This window comes from Perna viridis, chromosome 9 (genome assembly GCF_037379345.1).
Source record: "Perna viridis isolate PV_CMFRI_1.1 ecotype Kerala chromosome 9, ASM3737934v1, whole genome shotgun sequence".
Lineage (NCBI taxonomy): Eukaryota > Metazoa > Mollusca > Bivalvia > Mytilida > Mytilidae > Perna > Perna viridis.
This window is the reverse complement of record NC_142453.1, coordinates 2,037,526-2,064,569: the sequence shown is the minus strand read 5'-3', so window position 1 is coordinate 2,064,569 and position 27,044 is coordinate 2,037,526. Positions and strand designations below refer to the sequence as shown.

Sequence of the window (27,044 nt, the reverse complement as noted above, 5' to 3'; positions counted from 1 at the left end):
CCTTCAATAATCCTTTGAAGTTGACAGTTGATTTATTTAGTAGAAATTGACGAAACTTAGATAAACCAATTATTTCTAACATACATTTTTACATTTCAAATATAATTACCTAAATGAAATCCAGGAAATTAAATTCATTAAACATTAACCTATATAATTAAAGAGAATGCAATCAAGCCAAAAGCTGATACACAATCCTTCTTTCTATTAATCAAACTTCTATACCTTGTATGTAGGTAATCATTTACTACAGCAATATCATATAATTGTTTATTGGGAATAATTTTTAATGTTTGTAATAATGCTATATTTGTCTTTGAAGTGTTGTAATCTTATCATGTAACTTTGTAGGCATTTCAGGGCCTAAGTATGATTTGATTACAGGCTTTAGGTAGGGAAACTAAGGTAAGAAAATCTTTAATTTCTTTTCATCATGCAACTGATTTCCAGGAATCAACTGGTATGTTTGATGTACTGCAATGGTGTTAATTATGTCACATTAGGGTTGAGATATTCAAAAATTAACCGTTCAAGGCTATCTATCAATATTATACTTGTAAGATTTTTATTTGTTTTCTTAGCTGTAACTGCCGGTCCATATAACATCATGTGGACTAGCAGGAAAATATGTAGGCTGTCTCGCTTTCAAATTAAGAATGTGACGTCATATAATAAGAAGTTGTGTATGTTTTTTCTGAGAGTAAAGAGTATTACATTTGTATATAGCAAATAGTTCATTCTTACTGTGGGTCAAATTGCAATACATTTTTTATATGGACTGGTAGGTTGCCCCTAAAAATTCAACGGACCTCAGCTAAGCTTTGGTCCATACAATTTTTTTTAATATGACCAAACGGTCGATATATATTGTCATATGACCCTCAGCATCATGAAACTATTTGTTAATAATAAAATATTTATCTAAAATCACCAAAATCCTCCCGACAATTTAAAAGATATCAGACAAAAACCATAAAAATGGTTTTGATAATCTTGAATACTACATTTTACCATCTTGACCATACTGTTTAGACTTTTAAAAATTGAAGAAATACACATGATAAAATGTTTTACATTTTCTCAATATGTCAGACCAAATATCTGAGGATCTCAATAATATTTAGCTAGAGACATTTCACCATTGCAGATGACTGTACAGTTCTTTTGTTTGTTATCATGGTCGATCAAACCACAAATTATAATTCCTATCGAAATATAATTGGGACAGGCATTAACAATGGACAATTTTTTTCAACAATTCATGCCAAATTTGTACATTATTTTTATTTCAAGTCAATATATGGTTGTTGTCTTCATACTGCAATTTTATCAATTTTCTAATCAGTTTGAATTGCAAGGTTTGGTTCCAGGCACAAAATGGGGGTATTATGGCCCCCTTTTCAAACGAGAAAAAAAAAATTATCGTAATCGGCTAAATATTGTACTAAATATTGCAGTTTATACAATTCATTAATGTCATAATCAGCTTTCCTTTTAAATAGATTCTTGTAATTTCACCTCTCCTTCATAAAATCTTTGATCCGTCCCTGTTTACATACAAACATTTCTTCCTAACTAGTGGCCCCAGAAAAAGACTCTACCATAAACAGACAATTCATGCAATGGTAGGAAAGCAGGCCAAAATGAAGTTTATTTACTGTCAGTGACCTTTTATCAATGATTGAGACATCAGGGATGTAACAACAAAGTGGGCTTGTAATCTGATGCTTTGTAACATTTATCACTTTAAAAAAATGTCAAGCATCTGTAAATCTATATATCTAGAAATAGCTCAAGCCAAGGCCTTCAGGATGCAGTAAAAATTTTCAGGAAAAAAATTACCCACAGCATATAGGGTTACCATAGAAACCATGCAAAAATACGCGAAAATTTGCAAAAAAGTTCATAAAATCAGATTTAAAAATATCAAATTTCCCGCAAAATATCTGCAATTTTTATTTCATCCCCGAAACTGTTCAAAAAAGCCCCTTCAACATTGAAAATATATAAAACATTGCAAAATACTTTTAAAAGTCCCCTTTTTCAGAAAATGTTTTATCAACAATAGATTCTTCATTTTTAATCACTATAGCAATCACTGGTTTCCATTTATGTCATTTTCCATCCCTTAACAAAAGTGGGAAACTAAACTAAATTGTGGAGTGCTGGCTATAAACAAAGGCTAAAATCATATTACCAGTATATGAATTGAACATTCTGATGTTAAATGAAACCTTTAAAATTAAAAATCCATGAACTACCAAATTTATGGAAACCATGAAAGATAATACCCACGAAGAAAAGAGAGTTCACTGTAATAATGGAAATTCACTAAGTTTTATCAATAAAGAATGTAAAACAAATATTCAATTTTTAGTAGCTCAGTGGTTCACACATTAAATAAGTTACAGGCTATAAAATCATTCTCACTTCTTACCAATTAAGGGGGAAAAACAAAAACAATAGTCCACTTAAAATTCAAGCCAAGTCTGTTGGGGTTTCTTCATCAATCATTTAGAAACACATTTTCTTTCACAACTTGTCAATTGCAGTGTCAAAGCCAAGAGAATTTTTTTTATAGAATTACAATAAAACTGATTTAAGCTTTCTTGTCTATATTGTCAGCATTTAAATCAATAAGTGCCTTCATTTTTTCCCTAATAAGCAGAGTTAAAGAACATATACTTTTATCTGTTGAAACCTGTGAGCTTTTGCTTCTGTGAGCTGGGTAAGACCCACATTACCATGACAGTCTACTACAAATCAGGGTCTATTCAATTTTGGTCAGTTGTTCTTGTCCTGATAGGCATGACATATCTGTCATAAGACATTAAAACATATCCAATCTGTTGAAATCTAAATAGTGTCAGGTGCAAAGGGAGAAGGGAAGCTAAGAGCCATTGACCGTTTACACCTCTGTATTTTGATGTCGTAAGTGTGCAGTGGTATACATACGCATATTTTTTCTGGGCCATTGCCTTTGCTTTTGCCTCATCTTCCTTTGCCTTTCTATTGGGATCAAATGAAGAGCCATCTACATAGTAGTCACTGATACCAAAGGCTTCCTTCAGCTTTTTGTTTTTTTCCTGGTTAGCTTCAGCTATCTGATGTGTCTCCTTGGCTCTGAAAATATATAAAAGCATAAGTTTTATATCTGTATATATACTAACGGATCAAAACTATTTACTCCCAGGTGCCTGAATCACTCACCTGTGTAACTTTTTGCCTTTCAAGGGCCATAACTCTTACAAGGAGTGTCAGACAATATCGACTCATATAAGATTTTGGTAGATTTTATCAAAAGTATCATTTTCATCAATTGAAAGTTTCTTTCTATCTACTACAGTTTTCAAGATACTGGCTGAAAACTGCGAAAAAAAAGATCAATTTTTGCCTTCAAGGGCAATAACCCGAACAAGGAGTCATCTACTACTATGATCTCATGCAGATTTTTACAGGCCTTATAAGAATCATTTCAGCAATTGAAAGTTTCTTTCTGTTTATCATTATAAGGTTTTAAGATATTGGCTGAAAACTGTAAAAAAAAAACCATTCCAATATGACATCCTCATAAGACTTTGCGACCACAATTGCTATTTGACCAGCACACAACTTATTGGGTGTGGCTAGTGTGTGTGTGTGTGTGTGTGTGTGTGTTTGTGTAATGACTAACCACCTTAATAATGTAAACAAACACATGTAACATGCTGATGTGTATCAGCTGTTTTCATTCATTTCAGTAGTGTGAATGAACATTAAATTCATATTTCATTAAAATTTATTTGACGTTATGTTTTATAAAAGTTACATTATATTCAGTAAGAATTCACTTACACACAAACCTGTAGCACTCACCACGTGCCACATGCGCCATCATGTTTGAAAAAAAAAAAACAATCAAAATTGTAAATGATTTGTTTTGGGATTTAACGTCCGAGCAGCAATATTTCAGCTATATTCAGACGATGAACATGAAATTGATGATAAAATGAACATGAAACAAAGTGAACAAGCATTCTGACAGTATTGCTGATGCAATATAGTGTCCCCTTTTGGCCTTTGAACTCATTGCCTTTATGAGATTTTTTTTTATATATGTGAACTAACAATGGATGGTGTTATTTTTTAACAATCAAGAGAAAATAACTCTTGAACAGCGAAAGCAAATTCCATCAAAATCAAACCTGAACTTCATTTTACAGTAGATAATAACATTTTTGCATTACAGAAAGCTGCATAAAGACATTCTCTTTCTATCACATGGAAAGTTGAAAAAAACATCGTTATTATGAATTAAAGGGCAAATAACTCTAGAATGACTGCAGCAATTTGCATCAAAATGATGAAACATAAAATTTTATGTAATTTTCTATGTCAAAGGGCCATAAGTTCCATATAAACCATTTTGCCGCAATAATATTTACATTTAATTTGTAACTTGTCATGATAAGACTAGCTAACCAATATGAAATCAATTAGATGAGGCATTACAAAGAAAAGTCTGGAAAACATAAAATTTCATGAAATTTTCTATGTCCAAGGGACACAACTTCTGTAAAAATCATTCTACCGTAACATCATTCGAACTTAACTTGTAACTTGTCATGATAAGACTATATACCAAATATGAAATCAATTGGATGAGGCATTACAAAAAAAAGTCCAGAAAACATAAAATTTCATGAAATTTTCTATGTCAAAGGGTCATAACTTCTGTAAAAAATCGTTCAACCGTAACGTCATTCGAACTTAACTTGTAACTTGTCATGATAAGACTATATACCAAATATGAAATCAATTGGATGATGCATTACAAAAAAAAAGTTAGGAAAACCAAGTGTGACTGACGGACTGACGGACTAACAGACTGACGGACGGAGTGCAAACCTAAGTCCACTTCGGCATTTGCCGAAAGGGGACAATGAAACATTGTACCTGTCCATGAGTAAAATCGAAATAAATCATGGAAACTCCATTTCATCATGGTTTTACCAACGGCTGACCAATTATGCAGATATTTTAAAATAATGCAGCATAAATGGTCAGCGTGTGGTAAAACAATGGAGTTTCCATGATTTATTTCTTCATAATTTTTCACTTTTCAAGAGCAATGACTCTAACAAGGAGTTGTCCAACAACTTTGATCCCTTGCACAATTTTTCATTTCCACAATAAAGAATTTGGCTAAACCTAACAGATTTGGATATATATGAGAAAAACATCTGTTTGACCCCAATGTCTGTTTGATCCCTATGTTAATTTTTAGTAAGGGCAGCAATGTTTTTAAACGGAACACAAATCCACACATTAGTGTTATTTTGGAAAAAAAAATTAACGAAACAAATTAAAATGAGCAAAAAATAAAACAACAAAGGGCAATAACTCAAACAAGGCTTGACAGATAATAACGAATATATGAATACAGATAGATCACTTTTAACCCATGTCGGAATTTGGCAAAACCTAATGCCTTTGGAGAAATATGCAAAAAAAAAAAACTTCTATCTGACCCCTATGTTCTATTTTTAGAAATGGCAGCCATGTTTTTCTTCATGTCAAAAATCCCTACATCAGTTCTATGCAGAACACCCCAAGGAACAATCTTACCGAATTTGGTTCCAAATGGCCACGTAAAGCCAGAGGGGAAGAGTTTTGAAATAAACTTTTAACAACAACTACAGACGACGAAGACGGATGACAAGTGATGGCCAGATGAGCTAAAAAGTATCTGAAGGAATGACTGGGTGAACTTTGAAGGACAAACAGCTCATCCTAGCTGGTTGGAAAGGGTGACTAGTAAATATGAGTTCAGAGATTTTTGCACAATGCAAACATTCATCCCAAGTCAACCACTATTGTCAAATTCCAGAAATATTGTAAAGTGGTTCTGGAATTTACCTGCCCATATAGGTACTGCTTGTGATATAGATTCAGCTAAGAGTCATGCAAATAAAGAACAGGGTGATAAGTGGAACATTTTTGTCAACATTCATATCAACTTAAAACTTTTCTGAAAGTCAAATATAATTTCTTAAAGCATACGGTTTCATGTATTTTTAAATGCACAAAAACATATACTGGTTCCAAACAAATGAAAACATATATTGCAATTTTGCCTGTATATAGTGCCCACACTGCAGAAGATCCTGTGTATAGTAGCCACACAGCAAAAAAACCTGTGTATAGTGCCCACAGTGCATAAGAGCCTGTGTATAGTAGCCACACAGCAGAAAAGCCTGTACATAGTGCCTACAGTGCAGAAGAGACTGTGTATAGTAGACACACAGCAGAAAAGCCTGTGTATAGTGCCAACACTGCAGAAGAGCCTGTGTTTAGTAGCCATACTGCAGGAGAAGCCTGGGAATACGTGCCCACACTGCAGAAAAGCCTGCATATAGTAGCTACACAGCAGAAAAGCCTGTGTATAGTGCCCACACTGCAGAAGAGCCTGTGTATAGTGCCCACACTGCAGAAGAGCCATGTATAGAAGCCACACAGCAGAAAAGCCTGTGTATAGCGCCCACACTGCAGAAGAGCCTGTATATAGTAGCTATACTGCCGGATAAGCCTGTGTATAGTGCCCACACTGCAGAAGAGCCTGTATATAGTAGCTACACTGCCAGATAAGCCTGTGTATAGTGCCCACACTGCAGAAGAGCCTGTATATAGTAGCTACACTGCAGGAGAAGCTAACTCAATCAAGATGCCATGAACATGAAACATGATAAGTCTTAATATCTAGCATGTGATGACATGCAATAAAACAGAAAGCATTTCCAAAGATAGATACCATGACATGAATACTGTTTAATGGATCTTCTGGGTATTAGCCACAATCAAAACCTCGTAAGTTATGTAACACCAAGAATCATAAAATATAATTATGGATTTACCAATCATCATTAGTTTTACATTAAACACTGTAATAATCATCAGTTGCAAAGTGTAGTCAAATCCTGATCATTGTTTCATCATAAAACTGTCAAATAAAATTTGGAAAAGAAAATCTTAATTTTTCCTACTGGTTGACAATTAACAGTCCAAAGCATCTTGACAATAAAAGTCAATTTGTAACAGTTTTTATTTAACATTATTTGGGATAACAGTATTTCTGAATTTGAGGTTTTTCCCATAAAAATTGTAAGAGAAACTTTGTTTCTGAAAAACAGAATACCCATACACACATTGAATCTACTTACATTTGTGGCTTTCACTGGTTAAATAACTAGGAGGGTGATCAGGGATGAGAACCCCCCACCCTCCAATCTATCAGAGAAATTATGCCTATTTTGTATATTTTTTTTGATAAAATTGACCAATAGTAGCCAGGAAACCTCCTTTCTGTGTCTCCAACTGGCTTCATACCTAATAGATTTTCCAGATGCATACAGCATAACACAATCAAACTTCATTTATTATGAAACAGGAGAAAACATACGAAACAGAGAAATATGGGTAAAGCAATCATCATCACTTTCAAATTAAAGCCTATAAAATCTGAGAACCCAAAACACTTCAAAATGTCTTATTGTGAAATCATTTTAACTGGATGCTATAAGCATTAGTTCCACAATACAACTTGATACTATACATGTTATCTGGAGAATATTTATTTTAATTAGTATTCTCAATTTTTGCTTAATTTTCACAACTACAAGTGTCAGAAAAAATGTTCCACTCAGTAGGAATTTTTTTTGTTCGCTTTAAATGATTGGTTGAAATTCCATCATAATTTCATCTAGAGATTTTAGAAGTTCTGCACCAGGAAGCAGTATTTACTACAAACAAATTGTATGTCTTTAAATACATGAGATCTTTAACTTCGACATACCAACTCCAAAAACTTTCCCATAAATAGTAAACTGGTATAAGTTTCCTGAAAATTCACAAATGTGTTCAGAAGTTATGCCATAAAAACGATTTTCAAGAAACCTATGTAACTGAGCATGGATGAAAGTTGAATTCTATAACTCCTTGCTTTGTAGGCGACCAAATATTAACAACTTGCTTCTTAAACAAATAGAAATAGAAAGCAAAAGTCTACACATATTTCTTGCATGTAAAACCTGAATAAAGTAAAATTTCAAATGGAATTATTTGTTTTGCAAGCTTCTCATCATGCAAAGAAGTCGTTTAAAAGTTTCTCCTAGCATCAATAATTCAGAACAGACATCAAAGAGTTCCAGATCTTAACAATATCAAATGTAGGTTAAATAAACAAATAAATGTAAGCATATGTTGATCAACAGAGTTTCAAAAACATATCAGCCTAGTCTGTCCTTACAGGTCAATTTCCAGCAAGGTCCTATCAACATATTAATTTTCGCAGATGCTATTTTTCGATGATTTTGTCAAGTGAACATATTCGTGGTTATCAATTTATGCAGTTTCAAAGAATCATTAGTATTACAAAGTGTTAAAAGTTAATTTCCCAAGTACTATTTATGGTGCTTTGATATTTACAGCCAAAAAGAGCAAAAATTGGTACACTGTGAAGATTAATACAATGGACAAGAAAGTGTGAAAAAAAAAGTAATTGTGAAATTAATTTTTGAATTATCACATATTGTTTAACCTTTTTAAAACCATGAAAATTTATACACACCAATATGTTCATGTGCAAGACTTAACAGCGAAACTTAATATATTTAAAGTAAACAGAGATAAAAGGTCAGAAAAATCACAGATGGAAAACGTCAGATAACACCTTTTGTAAAAAGAAAAATCATATGTATGATCAGAATACGGTTTAAAAAAAATATTAAGAAGAAATATCGTCAATACATCAAGGTCAGAAAAAAAATCACAGATGGAAAATGTCACACAACACCTTTTGAAAAAAAAAACAAACAAAAAACATACGTTGGATCAGAATAAGGTTAAAAAATATAAAGAAGAAATAACATCAATACATCAAGGTCAGAAAAAAATCAAGGATGACAGCAAGTTTGTATAGACCAAACCAAATACATGTTAGATCAGTGAGTAAGGTTAAAAGAATAATAAGGAAGAAATACTCAATGATACATCAAGGTCAGAAAAAATGTCAGACAGCACCTTTTGTAAAAAAAAAAAGATCAGCTAGAAAGGCTACAATTAATAAAGGAAAAAATAATGTTGATCACAAACTCGATACATCAAGGTCAGACAAAAAGTTCAAGGATTGAAAATGTCAGACAGAACCTTTTGTATTAAAGATACAAAAAAAAGACCAAAAAAAGAAGGTTAAAACAGTTCTTAAGTAGCAATAATTAAAACACATTTTAGCAAAGAATGATACGTCAGACCTTTACTGATGGTCAGGGTCAATGTAGCAGTGTTATAACTTTACCTTGTCCCAAAGGAGTTCAACTTAGTTTTTGTCTGAAGTTAGCAATATTTATTCTCAGTAAGAGGTGTCAAATGCAAGAACAAATTATTGTAATCGATTACAAAATATAAGGTTTGATCCAAGAATAGTTCAATGCAGAGAAAAAGTCAAATGTTTGTCTCATATTGACACAAAACAGATGTAAATCCTATTTTTTTTTCTTAATTTAACAATGTAATCCTGTTGAATAAGCTCTGAGACCAAATGTTAAACTAAAAGGAAATTAATTGAATTGAGTTTTAATACCTTCCTATATTCCACAAGAGTAAATCTAGCACCAAGAGTTAATCCCACTTCTCTACTCAACCTGATCAGAAATATCTAGGAATAGCTTTAAAATAAAAATAGAAAAAGAAAAAAAACGAAAACAAACTAGAAGTACTGGGATCAAGCTCAGTGAGAGAATAGCCCCCGCTTCAAGTGGACTTAAATCATGTTAAACCTGTTAGTCTGTTAGTTGAATAATACTCCATTAGATAATAGGGTTCTTCCATTAACATCAATATACAATACTAAACCTTCTTAGAGAAAATCATTAAAATCCAATGAGAAGTTTAGGGAGCAGTTTAGCGTGTACAATTCCAAGTTAAATCGCCCAACTTTGAACATGATGGTTGTTTTTCTTTAAGCACACCTACATATGATGCCTAACATTCCTATGAAATTTCAACATTGAGCGGTTTATTTTGAGTTGCACTAACAAGAAATGTCAACGCAACAACAGATGGCCAGACATTGTGATCTGCTTAACAAGTTAAAACTGAAAGCAAGGAATTTGTTTTTGTTCCTGCTGAAAAAGCTGCAAAAAACATTACTGTTATCTGTCATAAGTTTTATATTGAAATACTACAAAAAGAAATTACAAATTCACCAATATTCCAACTGACTAAATTTTCAGAATTGAAATTGTGAACAAACATAAATTTGTCGCTACCTCTTTACAAGCTGAGCTTAGTTGCATGGAAGTTCCTACTATTTTTGATGCTACTTGAGTACTTTTGCTATACCTGTGTATAATGATGTTTTTTTGGCAGCTGCAGTCTGCCCTGAGGTATGAGGATTTCCTCATCGTTCACTGAAGACCAACAGGTGGTCTTGGGCTGACATTTTCATCCTGGTGGGGTTGTTGTCTCTTTGACATATACACTATACCTATTATTGCTATAAAAGTACATTTTCAAAGTAAGTTTTAAAAATGTATTCACACTTTAATAATGCAGCAATTCCTCTTTAAAGGTGAAATTTAACAGTTTTTCACATGACTCATATTACCACTATTGCATTTTTCAAATATAGAAAATGCTTTGTCTTTTAGTGCTACATTTGGTCACCGTTCTAAAATTTTGTGTAAAATACTACACATTAATCCCCCCAAAAAAAACAAACAAACAAACAAAAAACAAACAAAACACTGAAATAAATTATACGGTCATGGTAAATTCATCTATATTCTGAAATTAAAGTCACACAATAGTTCATCGATCTTAAAGGAATTTCATATGTATCTTAATTCATTAGTGTATGTGTATTTTTTTCTGTCTATGATTGAGAAGGCTGGGGATCAACTGTTGTTATTGAAGTTAGGAAAAAGAAAATATGACATGCTGAAATTTGAAAAAAGAAAAAGAATTCTATAAAGACCATATGATATAATTTCCTTCCAATTGATGGCAAGACAACTAGCTGCAATCATCTCCATGAAAGTTTATTAGTTCCACTAGAACATTACAATGAATCTCTTCTGACCTTCTTCCATATTCTTTGACTTCATTCATTCCATTAATGTAATATAACACTACCCTAGTCTAAATATGGGATTAATAATTTTTCATTACAAATATTGCCATAGTGAACAAGACTTTTGATAGAAACATGGGACTATATACTTACATGTAGACATCAAAAGCTCCCAAATGTATAACAGATGACAAGTTCAAGTTTGTGCACTGAGATGTAACATTCAAGTTTGTATGTTCCGTGACAGATATAGACTTTTCAACTTTTGTCGTATTTCCATTGATTTGGTCCCAGAAGATATCAAACACTGATCGTTTCTTTTCATTTAAATCTAGTTGCAGTTTACTAAAGCTTTCTCCGTACACACTACTAATCCAAGTGGTTGGTGATTCCAGTTGCTTGTTCAGAATTAGAATCTGTTTGCTCCCCTGTTCTGACATGTTGGTAAACATTGTTAACTTTACCAATAAATATCAAAATTCTGAACTTTAATACTTGTACATGTATAATGCCATGTATCAACTGAACTCAACAGCTAGTACGATACAAGTAAAAAAAAAATGTCCAGTCTGACTTTTTACAACATGTATTAAACTTATTTTCTTGAAAGATTGAATCAAGTTGAAATGTCTTTATTCTCCCCATAAGACAGGGTCTCGAGACCATGTTTATATAATGTAGGTATAATTATTCCTAGTACACCATTTAATTTTTCCAAATGATTGGATTTTTCTCATTTGTTCCGACTGATATCAAAATATATCTGAGAAGCAGTCACTTGTGAATATTTTAAAAGGCTACTGTCTAAATATAACTAATTTCCTATCAGAAAAATTTCCAGTATATAGCTACGCAACATATTGTCTACGTAATGGTGCATCATTTCTCCGAGGATTAAACAAATCTAATGCATATTGAATACCAGTAAGTTTTTATCATCCACTGTTTCGATACATTGAATTCAAAGTATTAGTTAAAGATTCATCAAGTTCACATTTTCCATTCTCAATTAATTTTCTCTTCCGATAATTTTCTTTCATTGAATTCCACATTATTTTTACCAGCAAATTTTAATTAGGTTTTTTGTTATTCTTAATTCAACAAATAATCAGATTTACTTAACCAATATTGATATCTTTGTTAATTTCTAGTTTTTAACTTTTATCAAAACTTTTAGCAATTAGTTTTAAGTAATAAGCATTATATTTCCAGGGTATATATCAAACTTAGAAATGCATTAGAGAAAAAAAAGTTCAATGCATGACACTTCAATTAATTTCTAAATTAAGTAGAAGATTAAAAGCAATTTTAAGCAATTTTAAGCAATTTTTCTGAAAACTTGAAAAATAATTTCTAAAAACCATTACCATGAAATTGATAAATGACCCCAGTTTGCACTAAAAACAAACAATGATGAACTTGATTGAAGCAAAACTAACACTGCCACTAGTTCTAAAGCCAACTGAATAAAGATATCCCAATTACAGACTCTCGTCACTGACGATCGCTACAACTCTCTACAACGTCACAATTCGAAAGTGACAAATTAGAAAGAAATAACACAAATTGCCCTAACATCGGTAAATAGTTTAGGGAATACATGGGATCTATTACAACTTTTCACTATTGATCTACAGTTGAGAGAATTAATTAGTACAGACATACATGACAAGAATAATCCCATTATCTGCCCAGAACAAGAGTTAATATCCTCTTCCTGAAAACAGCTTTAAAGAAACTATTGTTATTTGAATGTACAATTCAGTTTACATGGGAACTGACCTGATATTCTTAACATTCTCAGTTGATTTAAACTTTTAAGGTGATTTCAAATCTAAAATAAAACAAGCAGTACTGTATTACCCTTTTATTTATTAAACAGTAAACTTTATGGCAGCTTTTGTTTGTTGAAAGATTGTTTTACAAAATTAAATATTCAAGACTTTTTGTAAACACTCTACTCTGCACAGTTCACATTTTGAAACCAGGTAATGTAACAGCAGAAAACAGCTTTTGAAACTTGGTAAAGTTACAGCAGAGTACAGCTTTTGAAAAATGATAATGTAACAGCAAGGAACAGCTTTTGATACATGGTAAGTTTACAGCATAACTTCTAAAACAAGGAAAAATCACAACAGAGAGCAGGTTGTGAAACAGGGTAAAGCTAAAGCAGAGAACAGCTTTTAAAACAGAGAAAAGTGATAGTAGATAACACTTTTTGAAACAGGGTAAAGCTGTATCAGAGAACACCTTTTGAAACATGGTTAAGATATAGATGCCAGGGAACAGCTTTTGAAACAGGGTAAAGTTACAGCAGAGAAAAACTTTTGAAACAAGAGTATGTTAAAGCAGAGAACAACTTTTTAAATATGGTAACATTACAGAAGAGAACAACTTTTCAAACATGGTAAAGTTACAGCACGGAACAACTTTTGAAACAGCATAAAGTTACTGCAGAGAACAACTTCTGAAACATGGTGATGTTACAGTGTAAAACAGTTTTTAAAACAGGGTAAAGTTAAAGCAGAGAACAGCTTTAGAAACAAGGTAATGAAACACAGTATAGTTACAAATGGGAAAAGCTTTTGAAACAAAATAATGTATCACAGCATTGTTATAACAGGGAAAAGCTTTTGAAACAATGTAACGTAACAGCAGAATCAGCTTTAGGACTATAGTAAGATAACAGCAGAATCTGCTTCAGGACTATAGTAAGATTACAGCAGAATCGGCTTTAGGACTATAGTAACATACAGCAGAATCAGCTTTAGGACTATACTAACTTAAATATGTCAAATCAAATTTAAAAGACATCACATTTTATTATCTCTATCATATACATGTACATAGTGACCATAACTATGGTAGTACTAAAACTATTGTTTTCATTGATCACACTTTTATAAAGTCTTAACTACAACAATAATCTTGAGCTCAGACTAGAAAATCTTCTCCACAACAGACATGACAGACAGTGACTAAATCTGACAATATAATTCCAATCAGACATTTTTCTGGATTGTATCATCCTGTAAGAAACAGCCTTGTCTTGATTTAATCTTGAAACCTTGCCATAAATATTGTTACCTTGCCGGAATATTTAGAAAGATGACCAGATTTACGATAACGGGTCAGACGGACAGGGAATTATTCTACAGACAATTGTTTTGATAGATGGAGTTAAAAGACAGAAGTGTAAGCATCTTTGACCTTTCACCTCAGAAATTTTAGCTGTCTGTATTATGAAGTCATGGAATTTTTCTGTGATTCAGAAGTTCACTTTTGGTGACTGTTAACCTGAATTTACAACCAGTCAGGAAAGGAAACCATGGATCAAATTTTGAGTCATCCTGTGTAGAAAACAACATGAAAAAAAAAAAAAAAAAAAAAAAAACAGAAATGGGTCGGAGAAAGAAAAGGCCAAGTTTTGTTAAACAGGAAGTAGATGTCCAACAGGCCTCAAATCAAATCCTAAGATAAGGGACCCTTATCTTATGCTAGATACCAAAAGTTATGAGGCTGCAATTAGTAGTTGCTGGAAAAAAGTGTTACAAAAATAATTTTCCTGTCACCCTGCCCAACATTCACCATACTGTCAACTATTTTCACATGTTAATTAAAAACAGGAACTGGAACAATACAAAAGAAAGTTTATCTCTCCATCACCTCTGGGTTAATCTTCTAAATTTATTATATGTATTGCATTTTTCACACATGCATATAATTGTTACACATTATAGTAGATATGTTTCTCTTTAACTATGTAATATGTAGTTTATGAGAATAAAGTTCATTCAAGTTCAAGTTCCAAATCAATTACTTTTGAAATGTTCAAAGACTGTCATCTATTGTATATCCAGAGAATTTATTCATGCAATGTCACTGCCATGCAGTAAAAAAAATAAATTTCCAAATAAAGTACAAAAAACATGTCAGAATGTGACACAACACAAATGACAACAAAACCAGGATCATATACATGTACTTCCGTCTTCCTGAGAACAGAATTATGGAAAGTTGTAAAACTCAACACTTGTACTGAGAAATATAATTATCTACAGTAACAAAGTTATAGACTAACGTTGGTATACCACCTGATCTATACTACAACGAGAGCCAATTTGCTGATGTGACTGACATTTGACCAAATGAACAGATGATATTTGTGTCTGAACTGGGAAGATGTGGAATCCCTCGGTACCTGATACAAGATTACTATGATCTGACATTTAAAGAAGCATATTTTTAGTCACTTTTCTCATAGAGCTGTGAAAATAACAAATGAGGGAAGTCAAGTAAAGAAACATCCTATCAACTAATTTAGTGTAGTGGATTTCCATACCTTTTTGAAACATAATTGTCATTTTATTATCTTTTATTAGAGTTCTTTACTTTGAGCTACATGTACAAACTCCATCATTACAAACCTTGACTTCAAAGATACTGACATGTGATACTGTTAACTCAGAAATTGGGGAAAGTGACAATGGACTATTTTTACTTTAAATCGCAATATTGATGTTATAGCATTACTGAAGTAGGATCTGACTCCTGTGACTATATCAGAGTGAAACTACTACTCTTATCAGGGTTCAACATAAACAGTAGTCCGGTAGTTCTGTGCCTACTGTATTAAGAGGGAGGACAATCTTGAAATTTAAATTTGTATTCCTTTGGGCACACTCAATCAATTCTTAAAATTGTATTAGTCCTAAGGAGAGGGCCAAATAACAATTTTGAGGTCCACTAAATTTATCTATAAAACATAGTCCTGTGATTTACCTAGCTAGAAAAGTCAGTTTCAAACCCTGCTCTTGGTATCACTGGATATAATTGATTTTTGTTCTTTTAAATAAGCACATTAATGGCCATCAATGCTGGTGAGTGGAAAGATGTTTAATGGTACACATACATTTACTTAGTATAAATTCAGTTAGAACCTTTTAATATCTGTAAAAATGGTAGACTTAAAAAATTATATACAAAATTCAGTATCTTCTTCTAAGATAAGAAAAATTTTTATCGAAATAAGTCTTGACTATCAAAATCATTATTTACATTTTATTTGAATGCTTTGTTAAAAATCATATGCAATAGAATTATTGTCTTGAAAAATCATAAAAACTTAATTAATAAAACCCCCTTGGCAAAAATGTCTTAATGATACAATTCAAAATCATCATTTAAATCCACCATTAATCAAATTAGGCACTAATAACCCCAATATTAAGTGGTGTGAACCCTGCCTGGTCACTTTCTAATGGAATAAGACAAGACTTCAACTGTTGACACGTCAGCTGATTATGGGATAGCTGTAATCCTGACATTTAAACTACGGCATTAATTGGTAGTCTGAAGAGGACGATAAGTAAAGACGTCCCTTACATCACTGACAACTGTAATTTCATCTTAAAAGGCTGTGAATGTCTGTACTATAAAGAAAGATCAAACCCCAAAGAAAGTGCTTTAAATTGAGAAGTCACATCACAAACACTTTTTTCTGACAATTATATGAACATGTTTAAGTAGATATGGTAATAAATTACAAAAAACATCTTTCTATAGATCAAACATATGAAATTTTAATGTTTCAAAACTTAATGTAAAAATAATACATCTCTGCCACACTCTATTATCACTAAACTCTTTTTACGTGAATAAAGGACAATACATTAAAACCAGCTTCAAAGACTTCTAATGAGATTGCATGTGCTCATGTATTGCAAAAAAATTCACATCCCAGGAAGTAGAACATGTAACCTTGCAGAACAATACCTGAAAAATCAGGAACCAGTCTATAGAAAAAATTCAGGTTTCCCTTTTCATGAACTTTTTCAATCTAATTAAAATTAGACCTATCAATGGTTCCATTCAGTCACTACATGTTGGATCTAACAACACTCCGTTCTACTTTCTGTTCAGATGACCTTTTTATGAATCCTTGATTTTTTCCCCTTTGAATAATGCTTCCAAAATCATGAAAGATGAAATCTGACTGCTGGTAAGAAAGGTCATTTGAACAAAAAGAGTGTTGTTAGACCCTACATGCAGTGACTGAGAATGGAACAATTGATAGGCCCAATTTTCATTAGATTTAAACTCTAAACACATAAAACTCTTAGGCTTTATTTCTTGCATTGCAGATGGAAGTGACGGATTTGGCTTCCTACAGTACATGTATTTCAATTTGTTTGGTCATGGATACTTCTTGTAACAAATTTATAGAAGAATGGCAATTTTTGCATCTCTAAACCTATGCAATAACAAATCTTGTCACATGAAAAGTCATCTGCCCTTACTGATTCATTATTTCCTCCCTGTTAAAAACCCATTATGTTATATAAACATCAATATCCACACCAACTGATTTCCCTCTAGATCAGCAGAATAAACATTCATAAGATCTCTTTTTTTTTTCATCACAAAGTTATCAGCCGACACTGTAATTAAAGTTTACTCTTTGTCCAGTCACTTTTGTCAAACAAAATGAAAACAAAACAAATTATAGCACCTTATAGCATGTACAATGTGATGAACCCATAATCTTGGGTGAAAAGCCACAACAATTTCAAATCTTTGCTTTTCTAAAGACACAGACAATGAACACCCTGGAAATAACTGACTCTTTAAATGCTATTTTTGCCTATGATAGCATACTAAATTCAGAAATTATCACTTGGGAAAAGATATAAATTGTTGATTTTACCAAGTCCGACAGAGACACATCAGTTCCGATTGGCACTTTTGTCCTGTCACTGGAGATTATTAATATCCCTGTCCCAAGAGGCCCATCACAAATAGTTTTTCGATCTACCTACATTATTAAAGAGCAATATTTACCATGTTACAAGGTTCAAAGTAAATTATATTGTATCAAGCAATAATAATTAACATTCATGTCTTCAAACATCCAGAAATTGAAGAGTACAAAATCAATTTCTTCCATCCAAAAATACCATTAAATGTCAATTATTTGTGCTTTGCCAAACCTTGCTTCAGCTTGTAGGAGTGGCAAGTAAAACATCAAGCTGCAAGTATTGTCATGCTAGGTATAAGACCACTCATTCAGTAAGTAACCTAATTTGAACAGCAACTTCAAGCCCTTGTATGCCCACATAAAGCCACATACCACTTTTTAAATCAATCTGTCAAATGGGAGCTTAAAGATTTTTGTGACAAAAATTCTACCAGTTAATAGTAAAAATGGGAAAATCCTGTGAAACAGGATGTTAATATCGGACAGTTTGTTTGTTTGTTTGCTGGGGTTTAACGTCTGAGCAGCAATATTTCAGCTATATTCAGACGATGAACATGAAATGATGATGAAATGAACATGAAATGATGATGAAATGAAAAAGGGATGGGACACAAGGACAATGGGGTTGACAAATTTTGATTGCCACTGGAAATAGGGAGAGGTGGGTAGGGTCGGGCAATTTAGCCTCCTGTGGCAGAGCCTTATGGTTCCTACTCCGGGAGAATACCACAGTAGGGTTCTTTAACGTGCGAGGAACGTGGCATCTTTCCCAACACGGTGCACCACTATGGTTTGCGGTCAGGTTTCCCGTATTATAGCCTGACAACCCCAGCATGTAACACGCTAGGGGTACCCCATTCAACCACCTGGGGCACACATCCCAGTTGCTCTGTGGGCAAAGCGCCCTAGCCCCTGGCTAGGATTCTGAGCACTATTTAGTCGCCTTTTATGACAAGCTTAGCGCTGCTGCAGGCCTATTCTTTTAACACCCGGACCTGCACGGGGCAATATCGGACAGTAAACAAAAACACTTACAGCTTATGTCCCATCTACATAAAGCCACATTCCAAATTTTAAATCCATTCATTGAAAGTCATGATAATGGCAACCTTTTATTTGCTCACTGATGTGTAATTTTTGCACTGGTCTTCTAGTACATGTCCAATTGGTTAAGGCCAGTTAAAAATCTTGAAACAAGCAAAATCACAAGAATTGCCCACTTCAAAAGGTTTACATCATATTAAATCTTAAACTGTATTTTCTCTATTTACATAAATGTACCTTCATACAAGCCTACATGCATTACACACTATGCCTAACCTTCCTACAAAAATTCATCAAAATCCACTGAGTAGGTTAGGAAGAGTTGCAACCCCAAGACATGTGGGTAGACAAATGAAAAGACAATAAGACAAACAGAATGATTCATATAATATGTGACATATTAATGATATTTTCCTTTAAACTTCGAGAGGATACAATAAAAAGGTTACATTTTTTTTATTCTGGCAGTTAATTCAATGACCTACAACTCCTAATGAAACCTCCTCTTTCTTCAAATGAGTGAACTTATCAACACAGTAAAATGATTTATCAGCACATTGTGGATCCTCTCTAACAGTTATATAAACTAAATAATGCCCCTAACATGATTAATACCCCCCCACCCCCACAGCCTGTTGAACCCTATACATTTGGGGACACACGATTCACATTTGACACAATTTTTATGGGGATAGACTACGATAAGCACTTCTGACAAACAATTGTGCTGTCATTCTTAAACACCAAACACCAAAAGAAATCTGTACTATTTTTTTTTTGTTGACAACACAATAGGAGAATATGACTACAAATCTACATTAAATGTAAATTCCTGACAATATGCACATGTCTCTAAATTAACACTCCATGGAGTTTCATTACAATTCTGCAAGTTGTTTAACGCATCAGACTCAATTCAAGATTTGTTGAAAATAGTCGAAGTCCAACAACCATCTTTTCTATAATTTTTGTCCGAACATTATGCACAACCCAATACTGTACTTACACTACAAAGTTTAATAACAATCCTACAAGTCATTTATGAAGGATATAAAATAATAATACTGAAAAACGCCTAAGTGACCATTAGCCATGACTTTTTATGAGCAACTCGGCGGGTGTTTCTAGAAAAGCAAAAGACGCTTACCCTACCAGTGCACCTGGTCCATGCTCCCAGTTTAGTGGAGTCCGAGTTGCTCATTTACTTTTGTTACTTTGTATGTATGATTTTAGTTACTTTATGTTCTTTGTTGTGAATGTCTGTTTTCCATGTGCGGTCTTTGTCCCTGGATTACATTCTTTTGATAACCGCTATAACCTTGGTTCCCTTGATTACTCTTTCTACTTAAATTTCTGACAGTATGCACTTCTCAATGTTTATATTACATCCCACAAAGTTTCATAACAATGCTGCAAGCTGTTTATTAAAACAGTTACTAACATACAGATGGACAGACAGACAGGGTAAAACCAATATACCCCCTAAACTTAGTTTGTGGGGGATATAATAATCCTTATGAATTATCAATTAATAAAATTATAAATGGGCTTTGAAATTCCAAAATATAAAAAATCAAACTTGTAAATGTTTTCAACAGTAACAATATTTTTCATTCCGTTAAATTATAGATTTTAACACTTTTCTAATGACTCTATTGGGACTAATTGTTGGTTCAAAATATATCGCTAACAATGATTCAAGAATAAAACGAAAAATTCCATACAACTAAGAATATACTTTATAACTCAGCTTTTTGATTATGAATAGGGGTAGAGCAAGGAACAGATAAAATAGCCCTGTAAAACGGTGAAAAATTCAAAGAAAAGTTTCATCAAGTTGTGCACACTTCAATGACATGAAATTTTTCCTCATTTTAGCAAGCAGTTTTGAAAATCAAAATAAAAAGATAGAATTTATGGTATGTAAAAAAAACTTCTATCTCATTTAGGTCAACTTCACAATTCACTGTTTAACAACATTACATTTTCTTATTTTCCACCAAAGAATTTGATGCGACCATGCACAGGGGTAGACAAGCATGATATATTGGACACAGAAATATATGAACTAAATGTGCTGACAATGCCTCATGTATATAGTACATAAATGAACTGCATTATAATTTTTGATTTTTATAAATTTTTAAATATTTTGTGGTAAGAACAGACAAAGCTTCTGCACTGGTATAGAGTTTAGTTATCCCTAAGTATCATGCAAAAAACAGACAATGCATGAATTGTCAAACAATATATCAGTGCTATTGTTCTGAATTTTGGTTGGTTCCCAAGTATAAAAACATTCCAAATTTGTAAAAAAAAAATGGCTTGAAATTTGTCCTATAGATATGTAAAATGTTCTAATCATAGAGAGATAGAGAGTATACCAAATGAAAAAAAATGTTCAAAACTCAATTTAAAAAAAAAAGCCTACTCAAAAACACTTCCCCCCCCCCCAAAAAAAAAAAATAAATAAATAAATTGGGTTAGTTTTGATCCAAGCCAACAAAATCACTGTATATATACATCTAGATGGCTTAAAATATAAATTCTCTATGATTTGGTCATTTTATCATCTCCTTGGAAGGTGAGATATTTTGCAATATAACACAATGGGGCAATGTGATATGAATTTGTGATATGAAAAATTGGTTCTTGTCTAATTTATCAAACCTGATGGGATGAAAGCAATGTTGTGAGGTTCCCATGTTCTCCCAAAGAATCACTGAGAAAAATATTGTATAACTCATAAAATTTGTGTAAATATTGTGTATTTTTCTCCATGAAGAGAATTTGTGTTCGAAAAATAAAATAGAAATTTGAATATTTAACTATATTACTTAATTTCATCTTGGTTTCATCCAGGCTGGTTTGTTGAAATAAAATACATGTAACTTAAGTTGAAATTTTGAGATATTCAAATTTCAATTATTAAAACGAAAATTCTCTTCATGGAGAGACATGCATTATGAAACATAGTACACATTGCTAGGTATACATCAAGTCATTTGGTATAATGAAAGTCCCACAAAACAGGAAGTTAATTGCTTGAAAAATACATGTACATGTACATGTATATACCTAATATATAAAAAAAGCTAAGCACATACTGATTTAAATCAAGCCATTCATTTTAAGTAGATATAATTGCGATGAAATTTCAATGAACAGATTGACGGACTGGGATGCTAAATCACCACTAACTTGTTGAGTGGAGGTAAAGTAAAACAAAATACAGTAGTTGATAAATCATATACATGTACTGCATGATTTTTAGACAGCACAGTATCTAATACAAAATGTATCTTATCAAATGATATGTACATTATCTCCAACTCTTACACTGAGAAAAAAAATATGCAAATGACTAAGGCTTTCTACAATCTATTTCCAACCGGTTTTTCCACTGAATATCCTGTCACTATCTATCAGGAGTTCTCCAGGTAATAGCAAGATCAAGGTGGACTTTATCACAGAGAAGATTTCATCTGGTCTTGTAATTAATTTACTCCATCATCAGGAACACCTAATCCTATTCTCTAGTAGGAACAATCAATCAACAGTCATGTTTAATTATTTGATTTGAAGATATCCAGGTTCACAAAGGTCGTAAGTGTAAAGATTGAATTGTTGGAAGATACGTGATCACTTTTTTTTATCCCAATGAAATGACAAAGTTGTTTATATCAAGTCTCTGATGACAAAATTTTCTCTGGCAATTTTACAAAATAAAAGGTCCTCTATTGGTCTACTATGATGGGTTCTACATATTTCACATGGTGACAAGGGCAAAAATAAGTCCCTTCAATTATTTTGGGGTCTAACTAAACATGCTTAAACATTAACTTTTATTGTTTGGCTGAGTAAGTAAATCTGAATAGCATTCAATTTGAGTTAACCTAATAGTATAAAACTAAACTGGTGTACATAAACCTAAACACATAACTAAAGGTTATTCCTTCAAACTATTCTCTATCATAGCCTATACATCAAGCAGAATGAATTTGGGTGGAACAGTTCTATAGTCTACTTGCATGTGAAAATTCACTGACTGTTTTAAAATATTCTCACATTACATAATAAAATGTCTGCCCTAAACATAAAACAGTCTGATTCAGTAAACAGGGGAGATACAGGGGAGATTTATATTACTATAAACAGTATTATAGTGCTAAAGGTCTGAGGTACCAGTTCGCATCATATAAGGAAATTTGATTCAATGACAGACAAAAACCTCTTCAAATGTAGCACTCATTGCGAACACCTTTTTTGAGATGAACTGAGATATTTTGATACTCAAAAACATGTTAAGATATACAATTAACTTTCCTTAGGCAGGAGCCAAACAGGTGGTTTCCATCTCATATATTGTATTTAGTTAGTCATGATAACAAAAAATCAGAGTTTAATAGTTAAGTATCAGTCTTTATAAAAATCAGACAGAAGGTGATTTATGCATGTCAAAAACCCACCGAATTTGCTTTTATTTCTTGTTCAGAAACAGTCACTGATCACATAACAAGTAGTTTTTCATTTGGTTGTTGCACTTATAAAATAAAAATTATATAGATTGTACATGAAATTTGTACTTTGCAAGAGGTATTCTTTAGAAAAGTAAACAAACAAAGACACCAAACTAATTAAGAATGATTGTCACAAACACAGAGGTCAAAACTATAGACTCCTGCAACTAATTGCATGGGGAATAATTATTACAGACTGTAACCTCCAGTTTTGGCTAGCCACAACAGTGGCCTTATATAAATTAAAAGACTTACACTGGTCTTCCATGTTCATCTTTCTCCGGAGCCCCTTCAGACACACCCTCCTTATTTATCAACATGGTACGGAACATTGACACCTTCTTGTCAATTTCATCTTGTGAGTACCTAGAAAACAAATACATACATGAATTTTTTGAGCATAGCCAGTGTAAATTAACATATAAGGAACCATGATGAAAGAAAAGTCATCATAAGTTGACAATGTATGATATCACAAACTTACATGTATGTTGGAAACATTTGCTATTGATTATGAAACCTAAAATATGTGCAACTGCCCAGGCATCACTCAGACTTTAATGTTGAGCAGGCAATGTACTGTACTCAAGATCATATCAGTCTTTGATCATCCAAACTTATAGTTGAGTTGGAAATATACTGTACTCAAGTTCATATCAGTCTTTAATCATCCAAGCTGTAGAGTTGAGCAGGAAATATATTGTACTCAAGTTTGTACTTTCATATCAGCCTCTGATAGTCCAAACTACATATGTATTGAGATGAGCTGGCAATATATTGTAATCAAGCACATATCAGCTTTTGATCATCAAACTACAGAGTTGAGCAGGCAAAATACTGTATTCAAGCTCATATCAGCCTATGATCATCCCAACTGTATAGTTGAGTAGGAAATGTACTGTAATGAAGCTCATATCAGCCTTTGATTATCCAAACTGTATAGTTGAGTAGGGAATATACTGTTTTCAAGTTCATATCAACCTCTGATAGTCCAAACTACATATGTATAGAGTTGAGCTGGCAATATATTGTAATCAAGCTCATATCAAGCTTTTACCATCCAAACTTGAGTAGGCCAGGCAATGCACTGTACTCAAGTCCCAAATTGTCAGCCTTTGCTGACCAGGAGACTTCAAACTTATGCTGGACATACACTGTGTGTCTGCTTTTTATTAACCTTTCATCATAGGTTTTGAACTTGACCAGGCACTGTACTGCAGGTCAGCATTTATCAGTCTTGTGGAAAAAGAAGTATAAAGCAAGTTTACCCTCAAGATTTCTGTTTCCTTCTTTAACATGTATACCTTGGACAACCTTTTAAGCCTACTATTGATCATCAATTTTAATTTTAAATCTATTGATACATAAATTTCCAACTAAAATCATTTATTCAATTTCATTATCTATTTCTAAATTTTCTTTATCCATACTTTTTTATGTTAAACAATTTCAAAAGATTTTCAAGCACATTGGTGGAGAGTTCGAAGGTCATATTCTAGTAATGAAGAGTAGACAAAAGTTATCTCATCATCGCAGAAGCTTGAACAGCAGAGTGCAGAAATATCAAATTCAAACGAACAAAACGATGCTGGATTTTCATGTTCACAACATCAAACAAAACCATGCTGGATTTTCATGTTCACAACTTCAAACGAACAAAACCATGCTGGATTTTCATGTTCACAACATCAAACAAACAAAACCATGCTGAATTTTCATGTTCACAACATCAAACAAACAAAACCATGCTGAATTTTCATGTTCACAACATCAAACAAAACCATGCTGGATTTTCATGTTCACAACTTCAAACAAACAAAACCATGCCGGATTTTCATGTTCACAACATCAATTGAACAAAACCATGCTGGATTTTCATCTTCACAACATCAAACGAACAAAACCATGCTGGATTTTCATGTTCACAACACTATCATAAAACACTCAAATGGTAAGTCTTTAATCCACAATCACATCAGAGAAATACAGTATGCATTAGGTGACCCTGATAATTCCCATTGACCATGGACCAACTCCAGACACTAAAACCTACCAAACTTTCATTGCACAGAGTATACAAAAAGCACCTAGGATTAAATATATCAGAATTACCTTTATCATATACAATGCATTCTAATACCAGTAACATGTGATTTTATGATAGAACTGTTATAATAAAATTCTACTACAGGAAGCAATAGGAAACAATATCACAACTAAAATAGTGAAAATAGTTGTTACTATCACAATAAATCTAATTGAAAATTAATTATACTTTAATTTTAAGTGATTATCTCCCCTGATAAACATTGATTTGTTATTAAAAAGCTTTTATTAAAACACATTTATCAACTGGAATGTTTTAAGGGCAGCAAAGAGACTTCTCAAATTGATTAATATTACATTTGGTGTTACAATTTGGTATGCCATGGTAATCTGATACATGTATTTTACTCTAATTACTTTTCTTTAGGCATCTTCCTTCAAACCATAATGGAATGACACAAATTCATGCCCAGTATCAATTACTGGAATGTACAGATACAGTCATTTAAACTTTTGCATTACTGTTTTAACTTTTTGACCTAATTCAGGCTTATTTTCTTGACGTCAACCACAGTAGTTTTCAAATTTTAAGGTCCTGTGGTTAGAATACAATGAGATTGGATATGGTGAATATGTCAACCCCATCGGAATGAAAAACTTTCGAAATCTACCAGTCCTTTCATTAGAATTAGTCAGACAAAATGAAATGGTAATCAAGGGAACCAGGTTTGGAAAGGTAATCAAAAAGAATATAATCAAAGAATTAAATGAAGTGACAAGGAAAATCAAGACACAGACAAAAAACATGTTGTTTTTTAGGTTCACTGTTATTCATATTTCCTACAGATTAGGTCAATTTTTGTCTTGAATGAACTTTGGGACCTTTCGCAGCTTGCTTTATGGTATGGGTTTGCTCATCATTGAAGACTGTGTGGTGACCTGTAGAAGTTTAGTTGTTTCTTGCTTTGCATTTGATGGAAGAGTAATCAAAGGGAACCAAGGTTATAGCAGTAATCAGAAGAATGTAATCCAGGGACAAAGACCAGACATGAAAAACAGACATACACAACAAAGAACATAAAGTAACTAAAATCATACATACAAAGTAACAACAGCAAATGAACAACTCAGACTCCACTTAAAACTGGGAGCATGGACCAGGTGCACCGGTAGGGTAAGCGTCCTCTGCTTTTCTAGAAACACCAGCCGAGTTGCTCATAAAAAGTCAAGTCCGGGGTAGACAAATGAGGGAAGGAAAACTATGACCCCTTTTAATAAATTAGTTTTCATGGTGCTGATGGATACACCATAACAATCCACGAGTTCATGATAACGGCCATAAAACTTTTGTAGTGATGACTTTAATCTTGTAGCAACATAACTCTGTTCCAGAAGCCTATTTGTTAGAGTTCTAGCACAATACAAAAAGTCTGCGTAGTTTCGGTAAGCTCTGGCATAACGTATGAGTTGTGATGTGAACACTCCATATGCAGGAGCTGAAGGGATGTTGCCACAAATGAAAGGAAAGTTGACAATTCTGAATGAAAAGTCATCACGTTTGTCGTAAAGT

At 32.8% G+C, this 27,044-nt stretch overlaps 1 protein-coding gene and 1 long non-coding RNA gene across 6 annotated transcripts in view; one reads left to right on the top strand and one right to left on the bottom strand.

The window, feature by feature from the left end:
* LOC148606078 (uncharacterized) overlaps positions 1 to 27,044 on the bottom strand; it is a 65,870-nt gene that overhangs the window by 25,748 nt on the left and 13,078 nt on the right. For all 5 annotated transcript variants that reach the window (XM_088545926.1, XM_088545928.1, XM_088545929.1 and 2 more), the window contains exons 3-4: positions 23,684 to 23,794; positions 2,956 to 3,123 (exon numbers count right to left, since the gene is read on the bottom strand). In XM_088545926.1, the coding sequence (XP_088402052.1) occupies positions 2,956 to 3,123; positions 23,684 to 23,794 (279 nt within the window). The remainder of the gene's footprint in view (positions 1 to 2,955; positions 3,124 to 23,683; positions 23,795 to 27,044) is intronic.
* Positions 368 to 6,039, top strand: LOC148606079 (uncharacterized). Its single transcript, XR_015915306.1, has 2 exons — positions 368 to 405; positions 5,530 to 6,039. It is a non-coding gene; the product is annotated as an uncharacterized LOC148606079 (long non-coding RNA).